The sequence below is a fragment of the Zea mays genome, chromosome 9 (assembly GCF_902167145.1).
Source record: "Zea mays cultivar B73 chromosome 9, Zm-B73-REFERENCE-NAM-5.0, whole genome shotgun sequence".
In the NCBI taxonomy this organism is placed as follows: domain Eukaryota; kingdom Viridiplantae; phylum Streptophyta; class Magnoliopsida; order Poales; family Poaceae; genus Zea; species Zea mays.
The window spans coordinates 110,550,096-110,564,629 of NC_050104.1; the positions used below are offsets into that span (position 1 = coordinate 110,550,096).

Here is a 14,534-nt window from a genome sequence, read left to right on the forward strand (position 1 = left end):
GGCTTCCGGAAGAAGGGAACACTTCACACGTTTTCTCTTCCTCACGGTATTGTCACTTGCCTCAATCAAACATAGGGACATGGGATCCTTCCCTCCCCCGCTTCGCTTGTACTTCCTATTACTTCCTATTGCAAGCACTTAGGTGCGAGTAATATAAGTTTCATCCACCCTTTACTGGAAGTAGGGCCTCTCCTTGTCCGAACCAGGATAAAAGATTTGTGTTAACTTGCAACACCATCTTGGTTAGGGCCACACGACATTATTTCACTAGCTGGTTAGTTCCACAGATCCAAACACACACACACACACACACACACACACACACACACACACACACACACACACACACACACACACATATATATATATATATATATATATATATATATATATATATATTCAAATAGTTAGAGAAAGCCTAGGCCGATCACCCCCTGTGACCTGGTCTAGCCTGTAACACCCCAGGTGTTTATATTCCGCTCGACAACGAGTATGGATTTAAGCACGTGATATCAGTAAATAAAATGGACATTAAGATCTAATCATCTTCGCTTATCGCGATTTTTATATCGCATCTGTTTTGTCTGTCGCGAGTTCGACGTCATTTTTATCTATCCGGGCTCTTCCGAAATTTTCGTGTTGTTCGGAACATAGTCGTTCCAAAAATTGGTGTGTCCGGTGATTATTTAAAATACATCGGTCGCGCAAATACAAATTCGGAAGCTCGATCTATTCTTACGATTTTATCCCGGGCAAATTAGTTTGAACTCGACGACTAAATTTTTCAGGGCAAAATAATTTGAATCGCGCAGTGTCTAAGAGAAATCTTGCGCGAGATTATGATCCAATTTATCTTTCAGCACACTCTGTAAGGTAGTAAAATTAACTATGTTGAGATAACGGATAAAATTTCTCGAATTTCAAAATTAACCAAACATTGTTCCAATATTGTATTCGATATCCAGTCCATTTAGACCTGACCAGATCCAAATCCTCAGATATAGATAATGAGTAAAATTCATCTTAATTCCAGAGTATTTCCTAAATCAATGCTATCTAAATTATCGCAGGCCGAAAGTTCTTAATCTAGCTCCGACAGAGTCGCCCCAAATCTCTAGCCGAGACTAGATAGATATTTATTTATTCTTTTGTTACAAGGATAAAGAAAAGGAATTACAAGTTTTATCATCCACATGTTAATTTGCAACATTTCTTATTTGAAGTACGTGTGTTTATCTGGGGTGGAAATATTCCACCGCTATTCCATCTCCCTTATCTCTAAACAAATCAGCTGTTGCCTCTCAGATTTTTATGGAGTACACAGGGCACCATTTTCCTCACGTATTCTCTGGTCTTATCCAAAGCCGTCGCCGTGGCTCGTTCCCGAAGAAACTGCACCAAAATTGCTCACGTTTCTGGGGGCTTATCCTTTTCCTTCGGTCACCATCGCATCCATTCTCGATCCCTCTACCTCTCGCATCCGGTGTCTGGCTGCCAGCCCCAGCGCTCGCCAACCTCATCTTCCCCGGCGTTTCCTCCCAGCTCCCTCCACCATGCCGCTGCCATGGAACTCACTGCTCGGCCGCGCCCTGGCCATGCTCCCTGCGCTCGCCAGCCGTGCGCATCTCCCTCTGCGCGCGCGCGCCTGCGTCCTGCGCCGCGAACCCCGCCGTGGAGCTTCCCCGAGCTCGCCCCATGGCGCCCGGCCGAGCTCCTCCCTGCCGTGTTCTTGCTCGGCGTCCGGTTTTCCTGTGCGCCACGGTCTTCCTCCCCGAGCTCGCCCCAGCCCCTTGTATTCCCCATGGCCGGAGCTTCTTCCAGCTCCAGCTCGGATCCCTCTCCCATGGCTCTCTGCGTGCTAGCCGCTGCGCGCCCATCTATCTCTCGCGGATCTCCCTCCCCAGCTCCTCTCTGCTCGTGCCGTCGCCCAGCCTGTTGGCGCGCGCATGCTCCTCTCGCCGCGCCCCCCTGCTTCTCTTCCTCCCCTTCTCTCCTTGCTGCGTGCGCCCTGCGCTCTGCTCGCAGCGCCGCAGTTCTTTCTCCCGGCTCCCTCTGTCCGTTCTCGACCGCGCCTTGCACCGCCAGCCACGCCTCCCTGGCCATCATGGCGTCACTATTTCCTGTTGCGCCGCGACATCGTCGTGCTCGGGTGCTTAGTGTCGAGGTCGCCGCGCCATTGTCGTTCTGGCTTCCCTTGTCCTCGTGCGGGTTTTGGTCGTGTCCACATCTGAGACATCAACATCTGCATCCCAGCATCGTCATCGTTTCAGCAGCCTTGTTGCACCTTGCGATCACGCCGAAAGACGAAAGGGAAGCACCAGTGCCACGCTCGTCAAATCGGTGATATACGCAAGCCGGACAGCGTCGTCGATTTAATGGTTTCAATCCGGATTTAGCTTTGGTGAGCTAATTTATTATTTTTGTTAGCTGGTTTGATGAATGGCTTGGCTAGGTGTGTTAGTCGTGATGATCTTGTGACTATATTAGTGTGGTTCTAACACATCGTTTCATGCAGTGAGGTGATTGTGAAGTGGTCGCGTTAGGTGTTGAAATCTAGATTTTAGATATAGATTTATGCGAAGAATATTAGTAGATTTATATGCAATATGATTATGCTAACTAGTAATGCGAAAAGTAAGTTTAGCGTTTGTTGATAGTACTATCAGTGTTATTAGTGAGAGTTCTTATTGGTATGGTGAAAGTGATGCGTTGCCATAGTAGCGGATGTATTATCTAGGTTTATTAATAAATTAAATGTCATAAATAAATAATTGTTGTTACCCAAAATAATTAGGAAGCGAATAACATCGATAAGTCCGTTTTGGTAAAAACCTAAGAACTATCAATGGATAGTGCGTATAAGCGCTTTAAATCTTGGGTTGTTACGGAAATAGTTTTGTAAAACCCTATATCATATAATAATACTCTGCTTGTTAGATCCCGAGTGGTGTGATGCGTTGTGGTGAAGTCTTGAAGTAGCTAACCTAAAGTGAACATGTGTCCCATGTTTAATGTGTTTAGTTATTGTTACCTAATGTTTGGGTTAGGTCTGATTACCTCAAAGTTCATGATTGTATAAAATCAGAAGCATCTAGTGTTTATGCATATAAGTGTTTTAAACCTTTAAATTAAGATAAATACTATACTATAAAATTCTATGCTTCTTAATAATGAGTTGTTTCTTAGTACTAAGAGTGGTGTTAATCATTCGGTAGGATATTCTAGTTCATGAGGTTGGATTTATGTGTAGCCTTTTTGATGCTTGAGTTCATCCGTTTAAATGAAAAAAATGTAATTGTGATACGTAGTGATATGTCAACATATAGTAATTGTTTTTAAATATTGCGGTACATCAGGATTTGAATATTGCTAATGTTACTTGATGATTGGATTAGGTCCAATTGACTAGAACGTCATGTCTGATGTAGAGTTAAATATATCTAGTTGTTACACATAAGAATTGTGATGTCTTGCTTTAAGTCTGTATCCTCCTTAGTATAACTTATCTATCTTGCGCTATTTATGCTCCTATTCACTCATATGCAGTATGCATATCATCTAGGTACGTTAATTAATCACGTGATGTGAAGGACAAGAGCTGGATTAATCACAAGACGATGCTGATGGATGAAGCTAAAGTGGATGAATCAACCAAGTGCCAGGATGGGAGATACTCACCAAGTGATCGTCATTTAACAACACTAACATAGTGTTATCCCAGGCAAGCCCCGGTGCATTTGCCACCTCCTTCTGTTTTAAAAACTTTTATCACTTACCTGCTGCATTAGGTGATAGGAGTTGTGTGAATAAACAATTGATGCATTACCATTCCTTGGAATTTGATTATCCTCCTTGCTACCTGTTTTATAAAGAGAACCAATGAGGCTTAGCCCTGCCTAGAGAACTAAAACTTGATTCTTTTTAAAAGAATGCTGTGTAACACTGGTATGGGTTTGTTTTATGAAAAAGGACTTGTAATGGTGAGAGCATCATCTGCAGTGATGAATTCATCATTCAAGTATGGTACCTCTGTCAGGTACATGATTTGGGTGTTAAATAATAAGATGAGACCAGACGTTGAGCAGGAAAGGTCGCCCGTCTGTGTCGATTAAGGACCGTACCGAAAGTAGGCTTGCTGATCTAGGACCCTTTAACTGGCCACATGCCTCGTCATGGGTAAGCTTAGCCTCGGTCGGACCAATACCAGAACAGCTCGCACGCACTGGGAGTGGAGAGATGGCGAGAGTAGCTTGTACCCTCCGTGGCAAGAGACTGGAAGGTGGGGTGCTGTACTCTCGGAAACATGGCGGGCACCATGGCGAGAGTAACGTGTACCAACCAGGCCAATGGCTGGACGGTGGAGTGCTGTGCTCTCGGGTCGCGTGAACCCGTTCTGGTCTTGAGAAAACCGGTGGCGAGTTGACATATGCAAGGGTTAAGTGCTACATATGTCGTGTGGTTGGAGATCCTCAGCTGAGTATTAATCGATTCGGATCGCCGTTACTTCTCGGATATGAAGACTGGATCACTGCCCTGCATCGTAGATAACAAGTGAAACTAAAGCTGCTAAAATGAAGCTAGTATAGGACAAGTGAATGCTCTAGATTAGGCAAATCTAGATTCAGGAAAAGTACTTAATTTGTGAAGTAAAAGTTTTGGCATAAGGATCCACTACTAGTAAGCTTTTCTGCAAAAATGAGTCTTTGAAACTTGATGAGCCTTACCTTGAATCCTTTTTAAACCAGCATACCCTTGAGAGTCTTTTCTTTAGTCGGGTAAGTCTTGCTGAGTAATTGCGTACTCAGGGCTTTATTCCCTGTTGTTTTTCAGGTTATAAGTTTGTTCTGTTGTGGATGGTGCTAAGTGCCGGTGGGCTCGGCCTTCTTATATAAGTATATCCCATCTTTAGCTTCTTTATTGAGGATTGTCACTTAAGCTAGCATGTATTTGAAAACCTATAAATATTTTATACATTTTAATTTGTAATTCTTTTGAATCATTTTCTCTTGTAATCACTCCGATAATTGTATAATGTAAAATTATTGTAACATGTAATCATTTTGTAATAAAGAATTTATTTCCGCTGCAAATGTTGGTGTGTGATTTGTATTTACTTAATCATGCGATCTTGGCGATAAGTCGTTTATCCGGGGTCCTCGGGGCACTCGGACAGATCCTGTTAAGTTGTTTGGTGCACACGCATAGCTGTCTGAGGTCTTTGAGACAAGGACAAGTGCATGTGGGCCTGATAACTTGGGAGGTTCTGCGACAGCTGGTATCGGAGCTGTATTAAGTATAATACGGTCACATACGTATTTTTAAAACAAAGTTTTGGTTTCAAAAACCTATTTTCAACTAAACACATTGTTTGATTTTGAAAAACAGATTTAAAAAAACTATAATGCTAGCGACATCCTCTATTAAGCCCTAAGTTAAGGACTACTAGGTGGCTTAGTTGAGAATACTAACCCACAACCAGGGAAGGGTATTGCATACATGTGTATTGTTATTCTTGAGGCCATTCAGTTTTGAATGGATCGACGCTCAGGTAACGTGAGATGTGAGAGCATGACCGAACAAACGTCGGTCTAGGGAAGAGCATAAAAAGCGCTTGATTATATACATGTTTTACATATGTATATATGAAGGCTGTGATGTGGAGTAATTACTTTTTCGGGATTCAGTACCCCATGGATGTGTATGGGTATACAGACATGGGAATACTGAGAAGTGTAATGTATTTGCAACGACGCACCTACGCTCAGGTAAGAAGGTGAGTTACCATAATGAGCTGCCCTATGGTTAAAGTGTGGCAACGACGCCTATGCGTGGCTCGACGCTTAATGAGGAGCTGGCCTCCATATAAAAATATATGGAGTATAAACTGTGATAAACTGTCATGTGTGAATTGCATCATTGGGAATTGGGCTGTGATGGAATTTTCTGCAGGTACACTAACTTCGAACTCGTATGTGTAGCTGACGACTAGCAATATACCGAGAGAGACGTAGATGTGCCACCGATATAGAACGCTATTGCCACATTATGTTGGCGAAATTGGTGAGGCCGAATAGGACGAACATGCATCCTGATTGTTGCATTGTGTTTGTCGTTTGTGCACAAATATGCTTCTCTCACCTTTATTCTAATAATTGGTGATTGTGAACGAACGTGCTTCCCTCATCTTTATTCCGATAATAAATAATTGGAAAATGTGTGAAGCATTACTATTCTATAAGCAATTTCTAGCTTTGTTTGTTGTGTCCTTTAGACATGTCTTTATGTGGTTTGTGGTTCTTCTTAATTTGACCGCTAGTCCAACTTGTGTTTGTTATGGTATGTTTGGGTAAACTAAAAATCTGGCCATGTCCTCACCCAGGAGCCATGACCCGAATCGATGTTAATTCCCCGAAGTTTTTTTCCCCAGTTTCCAAAAGTGGACGAGTCTGAATTTCTATCGTTACTTTAGGATCAAGCTTATCTAAATAGGTGTTTAGGTAATCTTCTCGTAGAAAATAAATGTACCGGTGCTTAAGATAAGGATCTCAAGTCTATGATCTTGACAATCCACTTGTAGCTCTCTTATGGTCATGTTTTCCTCGTAAGCTTCGACTTGTTCGGTTGGTGCAAACTGGTATCCCTATTCTAGTTTGCCTCTGCTTGAGGATCACATTGTCGTTTTCTCAATCTAACCAAGGAAAGGATTGCCCAATAAATTTTCTTGAATTTAATGCCTTTGGTTTCCTCATATCTCTCGAAGGCATATTAATTTAATCTTCCGATCGTTTTTCCTGTGTATCTAATCAGGCGCTCATCCTTGACCTTGAAATTGCTACGATGGGCATAGAAATATGCTTGGGGTTGAAATAAATAGTCTCCCATCGTACTCCCTCATCAACCATTTTAGGTTTTGGCAATCTCGTATTCCTTTCATCGGGCCAGGACCTATTTGGCTCTCTACTTGTAACCGTTTTGACAGGTAGTCTCTTTGCATATTGTCACCCTTGCTCAATCTATTGGTGGGGCATGAGATTTCTTATTGGTTGCATCTGGTAATGGTGTTATAACCAAAGGCGATGGTGCCACGACGAAACCAAGGGCCTCCGGTGGGTGATCAACACATGGTTGCGCTACTTGGCACGCGTGGTATCATCGTTAGCAGTCATAATCCATTATGAGATTATATCAATATGTTATCTCTGCACAAATTGTTCCTCCATGTGAGATTCATTATTGGTGTTGTTTGGTAATGGTGTCACGATTAATGACTTATGGTGCCGCAGCGAAACTAAGAGCCTCCTGTGAATGCGCACACAGGACTGTGCTACTCGTCGGATGCTGGTATCAAGGTCTCTGGTCATGATCCATTATGGAACTACCCTGATGTGTTAACTCCTGTAGATCTTTTCCTTGAAACAATTTCTATGTTGTTTGTCAAATGATCGAGCAACATCTATCATCTCCGTCGGATCAAAAGGGCATACCACTTTCATGTGTGGTCTTATTTCTTTTGATCTTGGTAGTGACTACTCATACAAGTTCCCTTGACATCCTTTGAGTAAAGGTGAAGCCTTGGATCTTTTTAGTGTTGGGAGACAATTGATTAGTTCTCAAAATGGAGATTGACTTCTCTTGCTGCTAAATGCAGGAGTTTGTTCATTCGCTCTTTCATTTAATCCATGTATTCCCTAACCAAGTCAGTTCACCTCGCATGAAGAAACGGCTGAACAACCTGACCAAATGAATTTCTACCCAAATGCATGATCTCTTGTACAAGAGTGAACTCCCGACAATTGGATTGTCGATGGATAATAAGAGGACCTACTCAATGTCATAGTTAGTTCAACAAGTTGGTTTTACTAACTTGTAACTACATTGTGAACAAAGGCCGAGTTTAGAGATCGTTTTGTCGAGTTGTCTAAACTCACTTTTGTACATCCCCCCGTAAGGAAGTGTTTATAAGAATTGAGAGTAAGTCGGCCAGTAACCCTTAATCATCATTCTAGTCACGCCTCAATCGCCTCACGTGTGCTTTTCCAGCATGTGTGATCAAGTCGAGCCGTGCTAAGTATTTGGTGAAATGGGTTGGTCGCGAAGTCAACATTAATGGCTCTCTTCATTGATATTTTCTCGAATCTCTATCATCGTTCGTGGACTTGAATTCTCTGGTTAGCCATATGTTAACCGTGACAATATTCGACATCCACACCCGTCTCGTGTGCCATGAACTTACTGTAACCACTTGTTGGTAAACCTCTTTCTGTATGTTTTACCCAAGAGGTTGCATTTGACTCTGTTTGGGTAAAGTTGCATATCTACCGCTCGCTCAACAGACTCATATAGTACAGTGTCATCAGAAAAGGCAAACTGCACACATGGAACCTTATGTGCTCCTCTGGCAGACAGTGTCTCTACTAATGGACATTTCTAAATTGGCTTAAGTTGATACATGTTATGTCCGCTAGAGAAACCACATTCTGAGACACTCGCCCTTGTTTGGAAATGTCTCATAATTATCGCTAAAATGGACATGGGTTACATGCTTCTCTACTCTTAAAAGTCTTTTGCTACGAATCTCGGGACGAGATTCTTTTAAGGGGGGAGGGCTGTAACACCCCAGGTGTTTATATTCCGCTCGACAACGAGTATGGATTTAAGCACGTGATATCAGTAAATAAAATGGACATTAAGATCTAATCATCTTCGCTTATCGCGATTTTTATATCGCATCTGTTTTGTCTGTCGCGAGTTCGACGTCATTTTTATCTATCCGGGCTCTTCCGAAATTTTCGTGTTGTTCGGAACATAGTCGTTCCAAAAATTGGTGTGTCCGGTGATTATTTAAAATACATCGGTCGCGCAAATACAAATTCGGAAGCTCGATCTATTCTTACGATTTTATCCCGGGCAAATTAGTTTGAACTCGACGACTAAATTTTTCAGGGCAAAATAATTTGAATCGCGCAGTGTCTAAGAGAAATCTTGCGCGAGATTATGATCCAATTTATCTTTCAGCACACTCTGTAAGGTAGTAAAATTAACTATGTTGAGATAACGGATAAAATTTCTCGAATTTCAAAATTAACCAAACATTGTTCCAATATTGTATTCGATATCCAGTCCATTTAGACCTGACCAGATCCAAATCCTCAGATATAGATAACGAGTAAAATTCATCTTAATTCCAGAGTATTTCCTAAATCAATGCTATCTAAATTATCGCAGGCCGAAAGTTCTTAATCTAGCTCCGACAGAGTCGCCCCAAATCTCTAGCCGAGACTAGATAGATATTTATTTATTCTTTTGTTACAAGGATAAAGAAAAGGAATTACAAGTTTTATCATCCACATGTTAATTTGCAACATTTCTTATTTGAAGTACGTGTGTTTATCTGGGGTGGAAATATTCCACCGCTATTCCATCTCCCTTATCTCTAAACAAATCAGCTGTTGCCTCTCAGATTTTTATGGAGTACACAGGGCACCATTTTCCTCACGTATTCTCTGGTCTTATCCAAAGCCGTCGCCGTGGCTCGTTCCCGAAGAAACTGCACCAAAATTGCTCACGTTTCTGGGGGCTTATCCTTTTCCTTCGGTCACCATCGCATCCATTCTCGATCCCTCTACCTCTCGCATCCGGTGCCTGGCTGCCAGCCCCAGCGCTCGCCAACCTCATCTTCCCCGGCGTTTCCTCCCAGCTCCCTCCACCATGCCGCTGCCATGGAACTCACTGCTCGGCCGCGCCCTGGCCATGCTCCCTGCGCTCGCCAGCCGTGCGCATCTCCCTCTGCGCGCGCGCGCCTGCGTCCTGCGCCGCGAACCCCGCCGTGGAGCTTCCCCGAGCTCGCCCCATGGCGCCCGGCCGAGCTCCTCCCTGCCGTGTTCTTGCTCGGCGTCCGGTTTTCCTGTGCGCCACGGTCTTCCTCCCCGAGCTCGCCCCAGCCCCTTGTATTCCCCATGGCCGGAGCTTCTTCCAGCTCCAGCTCGGATCCCTCTCCCATGGCTCTCTGCGTGCTAGCCGCTGCGCGCCCATCTATCTCTCGCGGATCTCCCTCCCCAGCTCCTCTCTGCTCGTGCCGTCGCCCAGCCTGTTGGCGCGCGCATGCTCCTCTCGCCGCGCCCCCCTGCTTCTCTTCCTCCCCTTCTCTCCTTGCTGCGTGCGCCCTGCGCTCTGCTCGCAGCGCCGCAGTTCTTTCTCCCGGCTCCCTCTGTCCGTTCTCGACCGCGCCTTGCACCGCCAGCCACGCCTCCCTGGCCATCATGGCGTCACTATTTCCTGTTGCGCCGCGACATCGTCGTGCTCGGGTGCTTAGTGTCGAGGTCGCCGCGCCATTGTCGTTCTGGCTTCCCTTGTCCTCGTGCGGGTTTTGGTCGTGTCCACATCTGAGACATCAACATCTGCATCCCAGCATCGTCATCGTTTCAGCAGCCTTGTTGCACCTTGCGATCACGCCGAAAGACGAAAGGGAAGCACCAGTGCCACGCTCGTCAAATCGGTGATATACGCAAGCCGGACAGCGTCGTCGATTTAATGGTTTCAATCCGGATTTAGCTTTGGTGAGCTAATTTATTATTTTTGTTAGCTGGTTTGATGAATGGCTTGGCTAGGTGTGTTAGTCGTGATGATCTTGTGACTATATTAGTGTGGTTCTAACACATCGTTTCATGCAGTGAGGTGATTGTGAAGTGGTCGCGTTAGGTGTTGAAATCTAGATTTTAGATATAGATTTATGCGAAGAATATTAGTAGATTTATATGCAATATGATTATGCTAACTAGTAATGCGAAAAGTAAGTTTAGCGTTTGTTGATAGTACTATCAGTGTTATTAGTGAGAGTTCTTATTGGTATGGTGAAAGTGATGCGTTGCCATAGTAGCGGATGTATTATCTAGGTTTATTAATAAATTAAATGTCATAAATAAATAATTGTTGTTACCCAAAATAATTAGGAAGCGAATAACATCGATAAGTCCGTTTTGGTAAAAACCTAAGAACTATCAATGGATAGTGCGTATAAGCGCTTTAAATCTTGGGTTGTTACGGAAATAGTTTTGTAAAACCCTATATCATATAATAATACTCTGCTTGTTAGATCCCGAGTGGTGTGATGCGTTGTGGTGAAGTCTTGAAGTAGCTAACCTAAAGTGAACATGTGTCCCATGTTTAATGTGTTTAGTTATTGTTACCTAATGTTTGGGTTAGGTCTGATTACCTCAAAGTTCATGATTGTATAAAATCAGAAGCATCTAGTGTTTATGCATATAAGTGTTTTAAACCTTTAAATTAAGATAAATACTATACTATAAAATTCTATGCTTCTTAATAATGAGTTGTTTCTTAGTACTAAGAGTGGTGTTAATCATTCGGTAGGATATTCTAGTTCATGAGGTTGGATTTATGTGTAGCCTTTTTGATGCTTGAGTTCATCCGTTTAAATGAAAAAAATGTAATTGTGATACGTAGTGATATGTCAACATATAGTAATTGTTTTTAAATATTGCGGTACATCAGGATTTGAATATTGCTAATGCTACTTGATGATTGGATTAGGTCCAATTGACTAGAACGTCATGTCTGATGTAGAGTTAAATATATCTAGTTGTTACACATAAGAATTGTGATGTCTTGCTTTAAGTCTGTATCCTCCTTAGTATAACTTATCTATCTTGCGCTATTTATGCTCCTATTCACTCATATGCAGTATGCATATCATCTAGGTACGTTAATTAATCACGTGATGTGAAGGACAAGAGCTGGATTAATCACAAGACGATGCTGATGGATGAAGCTAAAGTGGATGAATCAACCAAGTGCCAGGATGGGAGATACTCACCAAGTGATCGTCATTTAACAACACTAACATAGTGTTATCCCAGGCAAGCCCCGGTGCATTTGCCACCTCCTTCTGTTTTAAAAACTTTTATCACTTACCTGCTGCATTAGGTGATAGGAGTTGTGTGAATAAACAATTGATGCATTACCATTCCTTGGAATTTGATTATCCTCCTTGCTACCTGTTTTATAAAGAGAACCAATGAGGCTTAGCCCTGCCTAGAGAACTAAAACTTGATTCTTTTTAAAAGAATGCTGTGTAACACTGGTATGGGTTTGTTTTATGAAAAAGGACTTGTAATGGTGAGAGCATCATCTGCAGTGATGAATTCATCATTCAAGTATGGTACCTCTGTCAGGTACATGATTTGGGTGTTAAATAATAAGATGAGACCAGACGTTGAGCAGGAAAGGTCGCCCGTCTGTGTCGATTAAGGACCGTACCGAAAGTAGGCTTGCTGATCTAGGACCCTTTAACTGGCCACATGCCTCGTCATGGGTAAGCTTAGCCTCGGTCGGACCAATACCAGAACAGCTCGCACGCACTGGGAGTGGAGAGATGGCGAGAGTAGCTTGTACCCTCCGTGGCAAGAGACTGGAAGGTGGGGTGCTGTACTCTCGGAAACATGGCGGGCACCATGGCGAGAGTAACGTGTACCAACCAGGCCAATGGCTGGACGGTGGAGTGCTGTGCTCTCGGGTCGCGTGAACCCGTTCTGGTCTTGAGAAAACCGGTGGCGAGTTGACATATGCAAGGGTTAAGTGCTACATATGTCGTGTGGTTGGAGATCCTCAGCTGAGTATTAATCGATTCGGATCGCCGTTACTTCTCGGATATGAAGACTGGATCACTGCCCTGCATCGTAGATAACAAGTGAAACTAAAGCTGCTAAAATGAAGCTAGTATAGGACAAGTGAATGCTCTAGATTAGGCAAATCTAGATTCAGGAAAAGTACTTAATTTGTGAAGTAAAAGTTTTGGCATAAGGATCCACTACTAGTAAGCTTTTCTGCAAAAATGAGTCTTTGAAACTTGATGAGCCTTACCTTGAATCCTTTTTAAACCAGCATACCCTTGAGAGTCTTTTCTTTAGTCGGGTAAGTCTTGCTGAGTAATTGCGTACTCAGGGCTTTATTCCCTGTTGTTTTTCAGGTTATAAGTTTGTTCTGTTGTGGATGGTGCTAAGTGCCGGTGGGCTCGGCCTTCTTATATAAGTATATCCCATCTTTAGCTTCTTTATTGAGGATTGTCACTTAAGCTAGCATGTATTTGAAAACCTATAAATATTTTATACATTTTAATTTGTAATTCTTTTGAATCATTTTCTCTTGTAATCACTCCGATAATTGTATAATGTAAAATTATTGTAACATGTAATCATTTTGTAATAAAGAATTTATTTCCGCTGCAAATGTTGGTGTGTGATTTGTATTTACTTAATCATGCGATCTTGGCGATAAGTCGTTTATCCGGGGTCCTCGGGGCACTCAGACAGATCCTGTTAAGTTGTTTGGTGCACACGCATAGCTGTCTGAGGTCTTTGAGACAAGGACAAGTGCATGTGGGCCTGATAACTTGGGAGGTTCTGCGACAGCTGGTATCGGAGCTGTATTAAGTATAATACGGTCACATACGTATTTTTAAAACAAAGTTTTGGTTTCAAAAACCTATTTTCAACTAAACACATTGTTTGATTTTGAAAAACAGATTTAAAAAAACTATAATGCTAGCGACATCCTCTATTAAGCCCTAAGTTAAGGACTACTAGGTGGCTTAGTTGAGAATACTAACCCACAACCAGGGAAGGGTATTGCATACATGTGTATTGTTATTCTTGAGGCCATTCAGTTTTGAATGGATCGACGCTCAGGTAACGTGAGATGTGAGAGCATGACCGAACAAACGTCGGTCTAGGGAAGAGCATAAAAAGCGCTTGATTATATACATGTTTTACATATGTATATATGAAGGCTGTGATGTGGAGTAATTACTTTTTCGGGATTCAGTACCCCATGGATGTGTATGGGTATACAGACATGGGAATACTGAGAAGTGTAATGTATTTGCAACGACGCACCTACGCTCAGGTAAGAAGGTGAGTTACCATAATGAGCTGCCCTATGGTTAAAGTGTGGCAACGACGCCTATGCGTGGCTCGACGCTTAATGAGGAGCTGGCCTCCATATAAAAATATATGGAGTATAAACTGTGATAAACTGTCATGTGTGAATTGCATCATTGGGAATTGGGCTGTGATGGAATTTTCTGCAGGTACACTAACTTCGAACTCGTATGTGTAGCTGACGACTAGCAATATACCGAGAGAGACGTAGATGTGCCACCGATATAGAACGCTATTGCCACATTATGTTGGCGAAATTGGTGAGGCCGAATAGGACGAACATGCATCCTGATTGTTGCATTGTGTTTGTCGTTTGTGCACAAATATGCTTCTCTCACCTTTATTCTAATAATTGGTGATTGTGAACGAACGTGCTTCCCTCATCTTTATTCCGATAATAAATAATTGGAAAATGTGTGAAGCATTACTATTCTATAAGCAATTTCTAGCTTTGTTTGTTGTGTCCTTTAGACATGTCTTTATGTGGTTTGTGGTTCTTCTTAATTTGACCGCTAGTCCAACTTGTGTTTGTTATGGTATGTTTGGGTAAACTAAAAATCTGGCCATGTCCTCACCCAG

At 42.7% G+C, this 14,534-nt stretch overlaps 2 protein-coding genes across 4 annotated transcripts; both read left to right on the forward strand.

Moving 5' to 3' along the window:
- The first annotated feature begins 1,282 nt into the window (after positions 1 to 1,282).
- LOC109942311 (proline-rich protein 36-like) lies at positions 1,283 to 5,088 on the forward strand. Of its 2 annotated transcripts, none has more exons than XM_020544215.3 (3): positions 1,283 to 2,401; positions 3,563 to 3,721; positions 4,831 to 5,088. In XM_020544215.3, exon 1 carries the CDS (start codon positions 1,565 to 1,567, stop codon positions 2,342 to 2,344), a length of 780 nt encoding a protein of 259 aa, XP_020399804.1. In that variant the 5' UTR covers positions 1,283 to 1,564; the 3' UTR covers positions 2,345 to 2,401; positions 3,563 to 3,721; positions 4,831 to 5,088. The 2 variants fall into 2 exon arrangements, with proteins under 2 accessions (XP_020399804.1, XP_020399805.1); XM_020544216.3 differs by having other exon boundaries at positions 1,423 to 2,401; positions 3,547 to 3,721; positions 4,831 to 5,055.
- An 845-nt stretch (positions 5,089 to 5,933) lies between these two features.
- On the forward strand, positions 5,934 to 13,243 carry LOC109942309 (proline-rich protein 36-like). 2 transcript variants are annotated; one of them, XM_020544212.3, is made up of 3 exons: positions 5,934 to 10,556; positions 11,702 to 11,876; positions 12,986 to 13,210. In XM_020544212.3, exon 1 carries the CDS (start codon positions 9,720 to 9,722, stop codon positions 10,497 to 10,499), a length of 780 nt encoding a protein of 259 aa, XP_020399801.1. In that variant the 5' UTR covers positions 5,934 to 9,719; the 3' UTR covers positions 10,500 to 10,556; positions 11,702 to 11,876; positions 12,986 to 13,210. The 2 variants fall into 2 exon arrangements, with proteins under 2 accessions (XP_020399801.1, XP_020399800.1); XM_020544211.3 differs by having other exon boundaries at positions 11,718 to 13,243.
- Positions 13,244 to 14,534: the final 1,291 nt, after the last annotated feature.

Coding starts and splice junctions, on each gene's coding strand:
- LOC109942311 (XM_020544215.3), top strand. CDS start 1,565: ATGGAACTCACTGCTCGGCCGCGCCCTGGCCATGCTCCCTGCGCTCGC.
- LOC109942309 (XM_020544211.3), top strand. CDS start 9,720: ATGGAACTCACTGCTCGGCCGCGCCCTGGCCATGCTCCCTGCGCTCGC.